This window comes from Lytechinus variegatus, chromosome 8, assembly GCF_018143015.1.
Source record: "Lytechinus variegatus isolate NC3 chromosome 8, Lvar_3.0, whole genome shotgun sequence".
NCBI lineage: Eukaryota > Metazoa > Echinodermata > Echinoidea > Temnopleuroida > Toxopneustidae > Lytechinus > Lytechinus variegatus.
The window spans coordinates 22909579-22926805 of NC_054747.1; the positions used below are offsets into that span (position 1 = coordinate 22909579).

At 36.1% G+C, this 17227-nt stretch overlaps 1 protein-coding gene across 2 annotated transcripts in view; it reads right to left on the bottom strand.

Moving 5' to 3' along the window:
* Nucleotides 1–17227, bottom strand: part of LOC121420178 (Down syndrome cell adhesion molecule homolog) — a 53837-nt gene that overhangs the window by 669 nt on the left and 35941 nt on the right. Inside the window, exons 20-33 of one of the 2 annotated variants that reach the window (XM_041614725.1) lie at nucleotides 16336–16453; nucleotides 14983–15143; nucleotides 14440–14460; nucleotides 9112–9210; nucleotides 8440–8628; nucleotides 7617–7738; nucleotides 7020–7197; nucleotides 6080–6302; nucleotides 4659–4786; nucleotides 3976–4179; nucleotides 3284–3400; nucleotides 2624–2938; nucleotides 1585–1816; nucleotides 581–831 (exon numbers count right to left, since the gene is read on the bottom strand). In XM_041614725.1, coding sequence (XP_041470659.1) covers nucleotides 581–831; nucleotides 1585–1816; nucleotides 2624–2938; nucleotides 3284–3400; nucleotides 3976–4179; nucleotides 4659–4786; nucleotides 6080–6302; nucleotides 7020–7197; nucleotides 7617–7738; nucleotides 8440–8628; nucleotides 9112–9210; nucleotides 14440–14460; nucleotides 14983–15143; nucleotides 16336–16453 — 2358 coding nt within the window. The remainder of the gene's footprint in view (nucleotides 1–580; nucleotides 832–1584; nucleotides 1817–2623; nucleotides 2939–3283; nucleotides 3401–3975; nucleotides 4180–4658; nucleotides 4787–6079; nucleotides 6303–7019; nucleotides 7198–7616; nucleotides 7739–8439; nucleotides 8629–9111; nucleotides 9211–14439; nucleotides 14461–14982; nucleotides 15144–16335; nucleotides 16454–17227) is intronic. The other variant, XM_041614726.1, reaches the window with a different exon arrangement.

Genomic DNA, 17227 nt, shown 5'->3' on the forward strand with positions numbered 1-17227 from the left:
ACAATTATCTCACATATTGCAGTTGATGGTGGCAATCGGCAAACATATTCCCCTCGACGTGTTTGATAAAGCGTCTCAAAAGTGTCAAGGCATAATTCAATATGCCCCAACAAAAATACTTATCAATGATGTTTAACACTTGCTGGGGTTGTAATATAGATTGTTAGAAGTGAGAAATGCAGTCACAAGTTGTTAGGATAACATGGAAAAAATGTTATCACACTTAGCACTTTATACTCTATTAATTTATTGTATGCCACTCGTGATCAAGTGGTTATGATTTTTTTGCTTTGGAAAATTGATATCAAGAAAAAATTGTCTTATTTTAATAGATAAACGAAGAAATCATTGATAAATTGATACATAATGAATTGGTAAAGTATATAGGGACTTGTATTACACTACATGGTTCCAGTTTCCTTGCTCTGAAAACTGAAATTATGAAATAACATTCAAATATTGAATTGCTTTTCATCAATAATCTGTATGTCGCTGACATTATATGAATAAAATATTGATACCATTGCCGACAAATACATGCATTATTACATCATCTGCATACTTCTTAATGAATACTTACAGGTATCACTGGGAGTCCAAATGATCTGAGGTCGCCCTCTTCGTCTGTAATAACCATAATGTTTCCTCGGTTCGGCGTCACTGTCGGTAACCCCGCTGTGTGCAGCACTAAAACTATCGTACGGTAGTGAAATATAACCTTCGGAAGGACTCGAAGGCGCTCGGTAATGAATCGGATGAGATCGTACGGTTTCGGGTGAGCTGCTACTCGGCGTGCCTCGATGATGGCGGGCATGCTGGTGAGAGCTAGGACTAGGTAGAAAATCAAATGCATAATTACAGCATTAGTTTACTAATAAAAAGATAATACAGTAATAATGATCATGATGATGATGATGATGATAATAATAATAATGATAATCATAATCAAATAAGCTTATTTTAATATGTCATTAGACGGCTTTCAATTATTAAGTCAAATACTTTCCCTTTTTTACAAAATTTGAGTAGATATCTAATAAAACTAACAAACGATCTCGAAATATATATTAAATGATTAACTATCTAGATACTATATCATATTGATGTAGTCTACTGCTCTTGGAATATTAGAATACCAGAGATACTGTATGCAGTTATTTTAAACAAAATCAAATATAAGATAATGTCTAATAACGTTATATTACAAGGTAATCTATACACCATGAAAATATATATTAGGTATTAAAATACACTAAAAAAAATCACAGATTTTGATTTTTAAAACAATTAATTAGACAAAGAAAGGCGTGACTGCAAGAAGTAGGATAAAATTTATTTGCAAAAAGACAGTTAATTCAAAATGAGAACTGTTTATTGGTATAAATTTTGGGGGTACCAAGTATTATAATAAGTAAACTGAAATGTATTCTACAATAAAGTTTATTGTATTACGTCTGCATTCATGACGTTTTTTTGTTTGTTTTTGTTTAAGTTTCTTGTTTTGTTTTTGGGGGGGGTTGTAAAGTGTTTTTTTTTTTAATTCTTCGGTATATGTAATGTATATAGTTTTTCTTATTTACTTACTGCCTGTGTTTTCTTCCCGGTACACGGGCCGCTCTGATAACGGACCTTGCCGTGACGTAGCCCCGTCTCGGTACCCGTCTATTAGACCGATATCTGCTTGGCCGGTACACGTGAATGCTACCCCGTTCCGACGATTCCACCTCAAAATCTACGTCACTAGACTCTTCGCTCGATCGAACAAGAGAGGGCGATGTCGTAAGTGACATCCGAGCCCGGTCACGTGGTCTGGCTCCTGCGCATGGAAAAAAACGAATTGTATTCAGAATATTACAGATCAGGTTTTCTGGATGGGATGAGTAATACGTCCCGCCGTCCAATTACACCGTGGAGAGGATTCGTTATCTTTATTATTATTAGAAAAAAAGTGATTAGAAAGGCAATACATTTTATAGTATACTACCAATAGGGCTTTATCTAAAGTTGGCAAATTCGCAACAACAAGAATAAGAAGAATCAGAGCATCAGGTTCATCATCACATAACAAATATAGAACATCTATTACATGAAAGTCATGTAATATGCAATGCCAGAACATTTACGAATATACACCTATTGGGAAAAATAGAAAAGGTTTAGGAATTTTAAATTTTCAACAGATTTCATTGAAAATTTAAAACAGTACATTCAAAATACATATTTATTTTGTATTCCATTAATAAAGATATAACTGATTTTTATTTTAAAAAAGACTTTCTAATTTTGTTCCTTTTTTCAATGGAAAATTGGAGAAAATTTGAAATGAAATAAATTCCTTCACAATCATTTAATCAATCAAAACTTGAAAATAACTTTGATGGTAGATACTTCCCCAATCTGTGAGCGAAAAAGGCGCGAGAAAAAATTTGTAATATTAAAAAAGAAAAAATGCGACTTATTTTGACATAATATTCAGGAACTTATCATATGTCACCCTCTTGCCTTCCTTTTCTTACCTTTTCTCCCTTTATATTTGCCCTGAACATTTTAGGGTCCATAGCCCCCCCCCCCTCCCCCTTCCCAGTTCTTATCCTTACCATAGCTTTACTCTTCCCCTCCATACCTTCGAGTGTATGTACGTATCTCCTCGGTGCATAGTGATTCGTCTCCGGCAATGTAGGCATTGGTGGCGACGCTGTGAAATTCCTGATCCCGTGTTCTATGTCGCTATTGGTCACCGTAGGGTGGTCACGTGACGCATGCGAGCGGCTAGAACTCGACGCCGGTGAATAGTCCTCACGTTTCTTATTCGCGCACTGGATTAGCTCAAACTGCGCAGCCTCTATGCGCATTCCAGTCGAGTATGCGCGTTCTAGTTCTTCGCGATTGGATGATTCGTTTGTGGTAGAGAGTGATCCGTTACTAGGCCTCTTGTTACCTGGTGATAGGGATGGAGATATATAATTTTTTTAAGGTTTTGTTTTATGATCGAAAATCCTGAACCGCCTAGTTTATGCTTGTATCATTTCGTGAATACATAATCTATAGATATGCAAAAGGACCTACTTCATGAAGTGACAGAGATAGGAATATGTTATGAATGGGTTTTGTAGAAGAGTGTTTAATTACTTTATGGTACAGGATTCGAGTTTTGTTTTTAATAAGGTACATTTTACTAACTTGTCAAGAGTAAAGTTTTCACACTGATACTACATGTATACATGACAAATCTACGTTAAATATATAGATTCTTCTTAATCAATACTTATGTTTGTATTAATACCTCGTGATGGAGAGGAGGAACTATCCGCCTGTGACCCGGGACCATCTGATTTACTTCCGGTGTGACTAGGTCTGACGTCATCGAGGCGGGCATACGTGTGATAACGACGACAGTATCCTGAATAAAGATATTACAAACAATATTATAAAAATGTAATACGGCGTATATTATGACAATAATGACATCTAGCCCTATTAGCTCGACAAGATGGACTAAAAACAAATCAAATTTCTTGTAGCTTTAGATATAAATGATTTTTTTAAAGAAAGGATTCAAGCGTTCAATCACGACATGCCATTCAACGTGTAGAACGTGTAGAACAGGATTTGTTTGAATCAAATTGGATATGCAAAACGTGCAATGACCTTTTTTTCACTTAACAAAGAAAACAATCAAAAATTAAATCTTAATGATGTTTGCTCCTCCCAACTAATAATTAGACGTTTTTTTAGTTATACGAACGTTCCTTGGACTTTTTGTAAAATAGAATATATTAATAATAAGCAATAACCCTTCGTGTTTTCTCCTTTGTGGAAGGGTTTGGACGTCCACAAAGCATTTGATTGAAGGTTTTTTTATTCATTATAAAAATGAGTGTCGTTTTCCATTGCAATGACCGGCTGAACCCGTCAGACGTAGTAAAAACGTTTTTGAAACGTACTGAGATCGTTCATAAAAGGTTTTCTCTTTACCTCTTCTCGCTATCTCTTCCGGAGGGATGTCATATAGCCTCTCATCGTGCATCAGAACGCCGCAATCACTAAGACTTCCGCTGGATCCATCGGATCGAAACGTACTCATACTCGGATATATAGATCCATCGTGATAATCGAACGTAGCATAGGGATCAGCTAATCCGTGATGACGTCGTGGTTCGCTCGCATAATCACCTTCCTCTACAAAAATTGATATAAAATGGGTTGTTATTGTTATTTTGTACAACTTATTTATCTTATTTATATTTCACTTAAAAATTGTAACATAACAAATCATTTTATAATGGTAAATGTTCTTTTTTCAGTTATGGTGAACGAACCTGGATCATTAAGAGATTTTCAAGCTGGGCTAGAAATAAGTTAATAATTATCCATACTGGGTTAAAAAATACCGGGATTTTGGATGACATTGGACATCGTTCCGAGTCATTTTAATCCAACATCGAGAGTAGTTCTAAACGATCAATTTACTGGTTTAATCTGACAAGTAATCTTTTAAGATTTTGAAATTCAGTCTGATGTGAAGAATTGGAAGGGAGGATTGACGAAAAAACATCAACAAGAAGGGTAGGAAGAGGAAAAACTAGGAATAAGTAACAAGTGATAACAATTATATTTAAACGAAATATGAGAATGTGTATTCTATCATATTAACTCACCTTCGTCAGCGTTGAATATCCAAGGTGTTTGTCTCACAGCCACTGTTTCAGCTCTCTCGTAAGCTCCTAAGAACGGCTCCCTCTCCGGTGGAAGGTGGACAGTTGGGCGATTATTGTTATTACGCTGCCTGCTTGAAGAGATGGCAATGACAGATTTTTATTATGACATCACACAAGATAAAAACTGATAAATAAATTCTCTTGTATTTGTAGAATCAGCTTAACTGCTACACCGGAACGATTAAAAACTGGTGACTTAAGAAATTTACAGTTTCTTAGGCAAAATCAGACTTCTTATTAATGCGGTTTCACGAAGAATGCTCAGTAGAATAATAGAATAATGCTATTTTTGTAACTCTTCACAAATCTAGCTGGACCACCGTATTTCAGCAAGCAACAAAATTATCCAAGTAAGCCAACTTTCAAACTTGTTCAATACAAATCAAAAGTCCGTCAAATCTTTTGAAAATTCGGCTTACATTGTCAATTCTATATGAATATAAATAACATGCACAAACGAATGGGGTGAAGCCAACCACCTAAGCTTCAGAGAGGACAAACAAGCCTTTGTCAAATTATCGATTAGGACCACCTAATACTCGTGAAATCAGGACAGTTCACTTTGGTCTCTGATATCCAATAGAGTTTTCTTTGTGTATCCATTTTTCTATTCATTGCCTTATTTTGCTTTTATTCATTTTTCACATATCCAATTATCTACTGAGCAGATTCGTGAATTGATACTTCCTCCAATCACTTATTTGTTCAGTTTTCATTGATTAAATTATTAATCTATTTGTTATTCACAATAAGATTTAGTTACATGTATTGTATTATAACGCATAATCATGTACCATTTAATATCTCTAGGTGCTTCCAATGGGATTTTGATTACCCGAGCATTCTATCAACATATTGTGTGTTTATGACACTAATTCACTTACTCATACATGTATGCATATGCATTCCTTCATTTTACCCGGCCGTGCGATTTTTTCCGTCAGTTACATTTGCACCTGATGCGAGAGGGCGCACAGGCACTGACGGAAAAAAATCTTAATGGCCCGTATTCTGAAGTCAGGTTTAACTTAGACCACAGTATAATTCTGGGCTTAATTTATGGGGAGCCATAGTTAAAAAAAAAGTTTAAAAAATATATATATGTTCATTTTGTTTATTTTTTATGTTTACTATTTGTTTCATTTTGCTTTCATGAGGAAAAATACTTCGAAATACTTAAGATATCATTCCCAGACAATAATGAACGAGTTGTATGTCATTATTGGGATGAATTGGATGTGTACTGTTAGGATTTTTGCACCAATTGGCTCTCCGTAGTTAAACCAAAACTGTAAACCAAGGTTTAATTTAAGACCGAGTTTAGAACACGGGCCATAGAGTCCATGGGTCAGAACACTTACGAAGGGGAGTTTCCGTTACTTTCCCGTCCACTCAGCGTTTCAACGACGACATGCTGAGACTTGACGGCCTTCTTACGACGTCGGCGACACCCATGGATGAAATAGCTGATGAACCCGAGGATGACGAAGAGCGTAAGAATGCCAAGAATTGGTCCAAATAATCGCGGGTCTTCGTAGAAAGCTAAAGGCCTTGATGTGATCTGCTTGATAGGGGGTGCAGTACCTGTAGTTTGGGGTGATTTAAAAGCAAAGCGCAATGCTATTAGAATTTGCCTTTTAAAAGCAATTATGCAGCTTATATAATAATAATACGTACATTTTGCCGATTAGATTTCTGTTATATCTATAGATTTACCCTAATACACGAGCCGATTTGGCGTTATCTGAAAATGCAATCATTCGTGAATCTGCCGACGAAGAGTGGTCCCAGATGACTGACTAGAGTGAGGATAGTCTGGCATGTTATGAGTATGTACTTGGTAAACATGTTTTAACTTACCAAAAAATATAAACGAAAATAATTCAGGAATTGAACATCGTAGTGTATTAAGACGAGATCTATACCCCTGTATTATACTTTGCTCGTTTTGTATCCGACGAAGATTGCACCCTGCGTGTTGAAATTACTTCAGGCAGGGCAGAAATGCAAGTTGGAATTATTCCAACTTGCATTTCTGCCCTGTTTGAATTATGTAATATATTACATAATTCAAATTTACCTTACAAATACATGTCACCAAACAAATACTATAGGAAGGTATATCATTTTGCAAACATCGCTCAAATAAAAAATTTAAAAAAAGTAATAATAATTTCCAACCAATAAAAAAACGCTTACATGAGACTATGGCTTGATTTTTTTTTTGTTATAGCTTCCTCTAAACGCACTACTTTCTGCATTGGGATCCCTGGAGATTTAAAGAAAGATCATTATACAAACCTGAACCACTGAATGCTACGGTGGAGACCCGGAAGGGATACACGCTTGGACCAGCAGTATTCACAGCCGTAACCCGGAACTGATACCAGGTCAAGGGTCGAAGGTCATCTACTGTATAATCCCTCGTATTTCCTGGCAGATTATTCGCAATATTCTCCCAGTCATCTTGTCCTAATACCTAGAATGTTATAACAAATACCTGATTATAGATGATACTGGAGCAAGTACTTTCCTTTGAACTTTCAGCTAGTGTCTAAAAGGGGGATATGAAAGATTAGCAGAAAATTTCTTATCATTATCATGGGTATATTCTGAAAAAGACTTCAGAATAATCTTCATTACAAACATTCAAAACATGATTTATGATTATGCAATATAATCTTAGCTACTTTCTCCAGAAATATTGTGAATTGAAAGAGTGGCAAAACCTATCTCACAGCAAAATTCTGATTTTATAAATTGTATTATTTTAGATGAATTTATTAAGTAGGCCTATGGGGCAGATGGGGGGATATTAAGCAAAACCGAACAACAGTTCTCTATACATTTTGACAATATTTATTTTCAAAAATGAGTAAGAGAAAATATTCCACGAACCTGATACTGTATACTGTACGACTCGATGGGACATCCTCCACTCTGCCAGCTTGCTAAGACTAATGTTATACTAGAAGCATTGGTGAATGGCACGATCTTGTCCGTTGAGGGCGGTATAGGAACTAAAGATAAAAAAGAATGTACATGTATAGATATTCGTCAATTCCTGGGTATATCTGTTGTTGATGGGTGACGTCAAAAAAATCAGATTGTGCGTATCAAACCTAGACATGGCATGAACAATCCTCTATTACTGTGATCAGATGTGTGACTATGATTCCGAATCTATGAGTTGATATATGCATCACCGACAATCATGCAAGTTTATACACAAAAAAACCTTAGCGTATATTTCTAATTTGCTTATATTCATTTGGTGTCCATACACTTATAAAATTTATAACTAAGGTGTTATATATATACGCTGTGAGAACGTGTGAAAACGGGAAGCTACACGCCTATTGTCTCGTTAAAAAGAAACAATCTTTCATGGACCTAATATTCTTTTGCTCATTATGGTAAAAGATAATACACAACATAGCGCCTTTGAAAATATGCTAACACACTTTTTGAGGTGATTTTTCTGGTAACCCAAGGAGAGGAGTTTGTGCAAATGAACAGGTAGCGACGGTAAATATCGATTATATCAACTAATTATCATGACTCACTTTCTCAACGAGCGCTAACAGAGTATATCACTAAACAATGTCACATCGTATTGCACGATGTGCCTAAATAGGACAAATTCCCAGTTGACTTACACACAAAACTTGCAATGCAATATTTTGTTGTATTACACAGTGTAGTAAGTAATGTAACTTACTTTCTCCTTGAGTGCTGACTGAGAGTATATCACTTGGTTTACCCACACCAAGCTTGTTACGAGCTGTGATGTAAAACCGGTATCCAGTACCACATAGAAGATCAGTCGCACGATAACTACGAAGAGAAGCATTTACGTCGTAGCGCTCCCAGGTTTGCTCGTGGGTGCGTTGATAGAATAATTGAAAGGCTGGAAATACATAGATAGGGTAAAATTTGCATGATGATAAAGATGGTATTGAGTATGAAGACATGCATAGAACCGTTTCACTGAAACAATACATATCCTTAAAATGTCTTAGCTTTGTTATTCGTTATCAGATTTTCAGTGTTTTGTTTAATTTTTATTTTTTCACTTTTTTTTCATTTTTTCATTATATTATTGTCAGTCTGGAGTAAACCTTTAAACAATTACAGATTCAAAATTTTCTAAACGCGACAAGAGATTGATCCAACGCCAGAGGTTTTTGGAAGTAATGAGAATCGGGTCGAGGTACAATTCAGTCTCATCCTCATTTCCTAATTTTCAATCATCTTAAATAATCTTGAATGAATGTTGGATCAAACAGACAAGTTTTTTAAGTGTTTAATTAATCATTTATGTTGATTTATCATTTGTATAACTTATATTCGTTGATTAGTCGCTCAATGTAATGTAATTCAGATCACTTACCAACAATCGAAGAACCTCCATTTCCGGTTGACCTCCAGTTGACCTTAATAGCGCTGTTAGACGTCGAGCCAATGGTCAATTGCGGGGGGTTAGGAGGGGCTATTGATATCAATTTAAAAAGTTATATGGTGTTAAATTATAATTCAGGTTATCAATTGATACATATATTTTGAATTATTTAGCAAGAAATCACACTGATTAAGCTTATCAGTTGATATAAACCGTAGGCCTACGAAAAAGCTCATCATAAAAGATTATCTTTAAAGGTAAGTTGCAAGTTAATCAATTTAATTAAATCTTTGATAGTTTAAGAAACAATATTACTCACAAAGATGACAATAAGAATGATGATGGATAGTTGAAAACAATTATCAATTATTAATATCACTCGACCAAGACATATCAGTTCTTTTCACTTAAATCTATAAGGTAGTACAAATAGTTGCAAGGTAAACGACTAGTACAAGAAAGTTATCCCTTCATAAATATCGAAGAGCACAGGTTAAAACAGTAATGTATTTGGCAAAATAATACAATACTTTGTGAATATAAGCATCATTTATACTATCTTACCCCCAAGTATTCTCTGGAATTTCCCTACTGGAAAGAACACAATGTGATCACAGTGTGTTTACATAGTGTGAAACTGTGTGAAAACTGAAAGTACTATTCACACGCACTATTCAGATGTTTCAGATGTTCAAATCCAACAGTGTGAAAGATATATTCACACTGTGAACACCTCGACAGTCGACTAAATGCTCCAATTTAACAGTTTTCAGTTTTCAGTGTGAATAGGCATACACTGTTGCACACACTGTGGAACACTGTGTTCTTTCCATTAGTTTTATGTACACGTACGCTCTTCATGCCGAAAATTCATCACATATCATCGCTTTTATAATTTACCATCAACACATGCATACTCGGACCGAGTCAGAATGTCACAATGATTTGCTTGTACATTAATACAATAAAATAAAAGCAAAGATAACCAAAATAAACATGCAAAATATCAAACAGGCAAGAGTTATTACAACATGACGAATTAACGATTAACATAAATTACAGTATGTCAAAATCATGTTCATTCTCCCAAAAAACAATTTTTTAATATTAATGAATTCTATTTTATTTCCTATGGAAAAAAATCGTTTATATTCATGATAACAGCTTCGATCTATTCATTTTTTTTTCTGAAACATGCCAACATTTGGGTAAGTCTTCACAATGTTACAGAACATTGAATCGATGTGTTTACTGATGTTTCATCATTTATGACCTATTCATTAAACATGCTTAACCGATTAATCATGTTAATGCAGTGTGCTCTTTCGAATCCGAGATTCAAATTTTATTCAGTGCTTTCTCTCTCTCACAAAAGGAGTGTAGTTTTTCATAGTTCCCACTTGCAGAATAGTGACTTCATCATGGCCGGGCGACAGTGGGAGAAGGCGGGTGTTAAAACGAGATGTCTAGGTTGTTACTCTAGAGGTGTGTGTGTGTGTGTGTGCAAGTGTGTGGGCTCAATCAGAGCGACACTGTGGGAGCAAGCTTGTAGGATAGAGGGCGTGGGATCGATCCAGTGTGTGGAAGTGACTATGTGGGATCGAGTGTGTGGGAGTGAATTCGTGGTAGAAAATGTGTGATGGCGAGTGTGTAGGGTCAAGTATGTTGAGTGAATGTGTTGGAAGAGCAGTGTGCGAAATGGCGTATGTTTTGAGTGTGTGGGAGGGAGTGTGTGGTGTCCAGAGTATTAATTGGATCAAGTTTTGAGATCTCGTGTGTGGAATCGTGAGTGTGGTACAGAGTGTTTGGGATAAACTGTGTGGAAGCGAGTATGTGGGTGTGCGGGAGGGAATATGTGCAATCAAGTGTATGGAGAGACTGTGGATGGGGGTAAGGTTTGTATTACATGGAGCGGTTTATTTCCAATTCGTCTAATGCAGTTTGGTCTATCATCAGTTCGTCTACTCACCACATGGTCTACTTTCATTTAGTCTAATGCCAATCCGTGTAATAGCCAGTCGGTCCAATAGCCATTTAGTGTATATACCATTTGGTCTAATTAAAGTGACTGGGTAACATTGATTTGACTTTAAAAAATCTGAGCTAGAAGGTCACACTTGTCACCTGTGTCTGTGATATGTTACAAAATTGAAGCCCAGAAAAAATTGTGTTAGAAAATAATTATTTAGTGCTTCAAACATTGAATTATAAAGTGACAGGAAACACCATCTTAATTTCATCCAATACACTTATGTGTACTATTTAGGCGTCTATGAGACGCCTATTTAAAAAATCGGGATTTGCCTTGTAGTTTTAGCTTTTCATTCTCAATAATGGTTGTTTTCAGGGTTTATTAGTTCTAATACATGCACTTGTACACATGTTTCATCTTGGTTTGAATTTTTTTTTAAATCTGCTGCTCACAAAGTTAAACATGGGTATTAGACCAACTGGTTATCAGACGAAATGGTAATAGTCGAAATGGTGATTAGACGAAGTGATAATTGGACCACATGGCTATTGGACCAAATTGTTAGACGAATGTTGATGGACGGAATGGCATTAGACTAAATGTAAGTAGACCATGTGGTGAGTGGACGAGTTGGCAGTGGACGAATTGGCAATTTACATATGGGGCCAGGGCTAGTACGTGGGGTCGAGTGTGTAGAGTGAGTATGTGGACCGAGTGAGAGCGATCGAGTGTGTGGGAAGCAACATGTTGGAGCCAAGATCTTGAAGTTGGATCTGCTGTGTGGGGCCGGATATGACAATATAATTACTTGAAGCTGGGCTGTGGTTGTCCGGAATGTTTCCGTCAGATTGCGGTGTGGTCACTGATACTGATTTTGTGTACTGTCCAATAGTTATTTTGATGCTGTTTTTCAGGAAGTTTATGTTGAACCTTATACTATGATACACGGGGTGTGTGATTACATGGTGAAAATAATAATGACTGGATCAATTTGTGAAGGCATGTACAGATGGATACATCATGCATCACCTGCGATGTAGCTGATCTACCTGAAACATTTACATCGATACTCTGGTCCCACCTGCTTACTTCTGAGTGAGTATATTATCTCTATCAGCCTTCATGCTTCCGACGACTCTACTATTCTTTCATGAATTGTATGCAAGCATCTGGTGAAGCATGCTATTGTGATGATCTAATCTGATTAACTTGACTATTATATAATTTATTGTTGATGTGTGGTGAATCTGGGGATTAGTCCTGAGAGATCAGTGGTCTTTATTAATCCTCAGCACCTTCCCACTCCACTATTCTTAATTGTACCTTTTATTATTATATGTTTATGTATAGGCCTATATGTCATTCAAGTTAGGTTGTAGGATGTGATTTATACTGATCTGTCAATTGTGTTTTTGTTTTAAATGTGTTTTGAAAGAATGAATAAAACTGAATTGAATTCCAAGTGAATGATGTGGCTATATAGCTGAACTTGCATTTATCTAAGTGATTAAAATTAGACGAGTGGGCGCGTGTAAGAATAAGAGGGTGGTGCGTTAGAGTGTGTAAAGGAGGACACATCTTGTGGCCAGGTCAAATAATGGTGATAGCCGCGCCAACGCGTCTGGGAGTGGGAGTGAACAGCGTGTTCAATCATGTGCAGTTCAGTGTGTTCAACGGTAATCGCGTTCAATGGTGTGCAGATCAGTGTGTTCAATGATGCGCATGTCAGTGTGTTCAATGGTGTGTGGGTCAGTGTTTTCAATGGTGCGCAGATAATTGTGTTTAATGGTGCGCATGTCAGTGTGTTCAATGGTATGTGGGTCAGAGTGTTCAATGGTGCGCAGATCAGTGTGTGCAATGGTGTGTGGGTCAGTGTGTTCAATGGTTTTGGTCAGTGTGTTCAATGGTGCGCAGATGATTGTGTTTAATGGTGCGCATATCAGTGTGTTCAATGGTGTGTGGGTCAGTGTGTTCAAAGGTGCGCAGATCAGTGTGTGCAATGGTGTGTGGGCCAGTGTGTTCAATGGTTTGGGTCAGTGTGTTCAAAGGTGCGCAGATCAGTGAGTTGAATGTTGCGCATGTCAGTGTGTTCAATGGTGTGTGGGTCAGTGTTTTACATAGTGTGCAGATAGGCCTAATCATTTTTAATGGTGCACAGGTCAGTGTCTTCAATCGTGCTTAACGATTAATGTGTTGCTCTGAATATATAGACGTTACATGAATGGTCCAAGGGAGTTAGAAGCGATATCGGTTAGTAAGCCACACGATGATAGGAGTTTTGTACTGAGTATATTGATGAAATAACATTATACGTAGGCGACCAACAATAATCTATGTACATGTATATGCTTATAACTTGAGGAGCTACTTGACACACAACTTCAACTCATCTATTTCTACAAAGCCCCTTCTCAACATTCAATATAAAGAAGAAAATACATATTTGATCAAAATATTCAAACGGTTTTTGTGTTTGTCTTAACTTGATAGACGAGCCGGTCTAATTCGAATTGTTTAGGTAATTGGTATCGGCCCTAGTTATCAAGAGCAAGCATGAATGATTTCAGGTAATCTTAATTTCAATTCATATTTTCCTTCTGATTCCTTGTGATTACTCGAACTTCTAGTATATTTCAGCTTTTCGGTATGTTCAATTGTGGAATATTTCTTTGAATATTGTACGCTTGACTTTATCTGATCAAGCATGTTTTCCGTACACCGAACAATATACATGCACTATTTTGTCCATGTAAAGACGCATCATGCCATAATCAACGATTTCTGATCTAATTTCAATGTTGTCTCGAGAGTACCGAAAGTTATTATATCCGTCCTCAGCATTATGAATTCTATCAAGACTCCATCGTACTGATATTCAAGTTCTAATCTTACAAAAGAAGAAGAAACTATTCACTAAAAAAATATTAGACTGATTGAAATGGTCTTTCCTTGTCTTATGGTAAGGCTGGCGGCGTGATAACCCAGATATTTGAGAGGGCAAGACATGCAGTAAAGGGCAAAATTTCTAGAAGCTGAAAGCAAGTGAAGTGAGCGAGCGAAGGTTTTGACCTTTCATATACAAACTCTATGTTTGTGATAGATTTTGACTGAATTTCCCTTTCATTTTCTCACTTTCTTTCTTCTTTTTCTTAGTTTTGATTTTTTTTTTGAGGGGGGGGGGGTTACGCCACTGCTACAGGAATGTCCTGGAATTCAACATTTTTGATATGGATACTATTGGATGATTTTATGTCATTCTACGCATATGACAGATATAAAACCTTTTGGATTTCTCGAGACACTAATATTGCACAACTGTTGTATAATTAAAGCTGTCAAGTACTTACTACCCGTCGTATCGTTCAACACTGGATCGACCATGACGTCAGAGAAATATGCAAAATTAGTTCAGGTCCAAACCATGCACAATATAATATACACACACGTTAGATATTGTCATATGGGGTCATTTTGTATGCCATTTATATAGCAATTCATGCACAATGTTTAAATACCATGCAAGGAAAGATGCATGCATAATATTGTCAATACTTATGCTTATATAAGATGTTATCCTTCATGCTACGTGCATCATAAAATTATATCAATAAATTTTTACATTTTGGTAGTTCCTATGAGTTTGCCAGTGAATTGGCTTAGGCCTTACACATGCTAGCCAACAGCCAACACCAGAAGCAATACTTGTGTTAACTACTAATACGGGTTTATTAAAGTTTATTCAGTTTAAAATCTTAAAGGGAGGGGCGTAAGATACTTATCATGCGTATGGTCATGCAACTACACATGCATCATTCCACCATGCTTGCACCAGATGAGCATGCACTGGTGCGCATGCGCATGCATTGGATATTTTCGTATATCCGACTTACCCAATACTTGAACGCGTACAGTAATCGAGTCTGATGACCCGTATTCATTAATAGCACGGCATGTGTAATTGCCTGCATCAGTCGATTGTACGGATTTGATGACCAGAGATCCATTCTCAAGGATATCGACACGTCCGTCTGGTTTGAGAACGTTAGGTAATCTGCAATCAAAAGTTGGCATCATCGGTATTGTGATAGCATTCGTGTCATCAATGCATGATATTATTAGCAATGTGATAGCATTGGTACAATCCTAGTATAAAGATATTATCATCATCATTATAGTAATTCACGCATAAAATCAGAGTGAAATAATATAACCAATGATATAAAGTGAATGAAATATAAATTATATATAATTAGTAATTAGCTTTAATGGTTCATCTAGTTTATAGCACCAGTCGATGTTTCAACTATTTTAAACAAAACATGCACCACGACTACACCATGTAAATTCTGAAAGATTTGATATTTTGTAGACACAGTATGTTTTCAGACTTCCGTAGCTAACGAATCCAACAAGAAAATTCTGATTTGAATATTACAATGTATAGATTATGCTTGTTCCGTCTGGGGTAATTGTTCATTGAAAAATAGGGAACTTATCATAAGACTGCAAAGGCGAGCGGCACGTATTGTAATGAAAGAATATGATTTATCTGTTAGTTATACAGATTTAATGAAGAAACTGAAATGGCAATCTTTTGATACTAGGAGAGATTATTTTTTAATGTATTTTAGCTTACCAATGTATATATGGACTTGCCCCTATTAGACTCTGTAATGATATTGAACTATTTATTGATAGACATGGAATGTATACCCGTAACGCTGATTCGCTGAATGCTGTATTACCTAAGCCAAATATTGAAAATTCCAAGCAATCCCTTATATTTAGTGCAATAAAGACATGGAACTCCTTGCCAAATGAACTCCAGAATATTACTTACCTCCTACATTTCAAGAGGTCGTACAAAACAAGTATTTTTAAATTGACAGTAGACTGATTTTTTTATCCATATTTTATTGTATAGTTAATTTATAGTTAATTCAGTATTATGTTGTTGCACTCCTTTATTTCCCCTCTCTCTCTCTACTTCTGCCATTTACTTAACCACACTATCTCTATCCTACCTCTCTCTATCTTCCTGCTCTATTTTTTGTGCAACTTTTATTTTAAATTAAGCATACCCAGTATTTTAACTTCATTAAGTTTGTATGCATTTTTATTGTTGTTTGATATTTTCTATGTAACAGGGCCGTGTTGAAAAACAGTGTATTTTATCTGAACATGTTATCCTGTATAAAGATGTTTTGATAAATAAATAAACAATCTAAAATAAAATATTTTACCTGTTTTTCTTCCATTCAACAGTCAACACTGGATCACCGACTGGTAGACAATCTAAAGTGACAGCTCGTTTCCATGGTGACATTAATGTTGTAGAAAACGACATGATGCGAGCCGGTACTGGTTTAAAAGAAATACATTGACCGTATTGTTATGATTTGCATTTCGTGTTCTAATTAGCATTATTAGTCGCCCTATTAGTTGTATTAGGGGGCTATCGGCTAATCGCAATTGCAACAGTAAGATATTCTAAAACATGGCAAATCTATTTGAAATGTCAGTCAAATAAGAAAGAACGGTTGAGAGGTCTTTGTCGAAAATTGGTGAGCGGGGACAGCTGATAGACGTGCGTTTCGGAGCTGATGAGAAATTTCAAATGCGTCGTTTGTCCGTAGCCACGGACGGCACTGCTCTTTTCATTCACCGAAATCTTTGTCGTAAAGGACTTTTGATAGTAGATTCTCTACCTTCCAGAAAGCGTCTGCATACTGTTGCGTAAGCTCCCTTCTATCAGTAGGCCATGAAATGGTATTACAATAACATTTTATACGTCAAATCGACCTACATGAGCTGGGCTCAAAAGGTGATTCCACGAGAATATACCAACAGTAAACGGGCAACGATGCGTAAGGCTTGTAATTTGAGGGTATCCTAGAAATAAAATATTTTTTTCTGATTTTTCTATCCTAATGACTAACTTTTATATAATAAGGTAAAATTATAGAAAGATATAGTGTCAATTAATTCATCTCGTTTAAAATAAATCATTACGATGAACATCCTTTTTATTGACAAGATTTAGTAGCGACGCAGGGTTCCGATTTGTTACGCTCAGAATCACGTTTAAATTAGTTGATTGAAGATGATGTTAATTGAATTCGTACAGATACATTG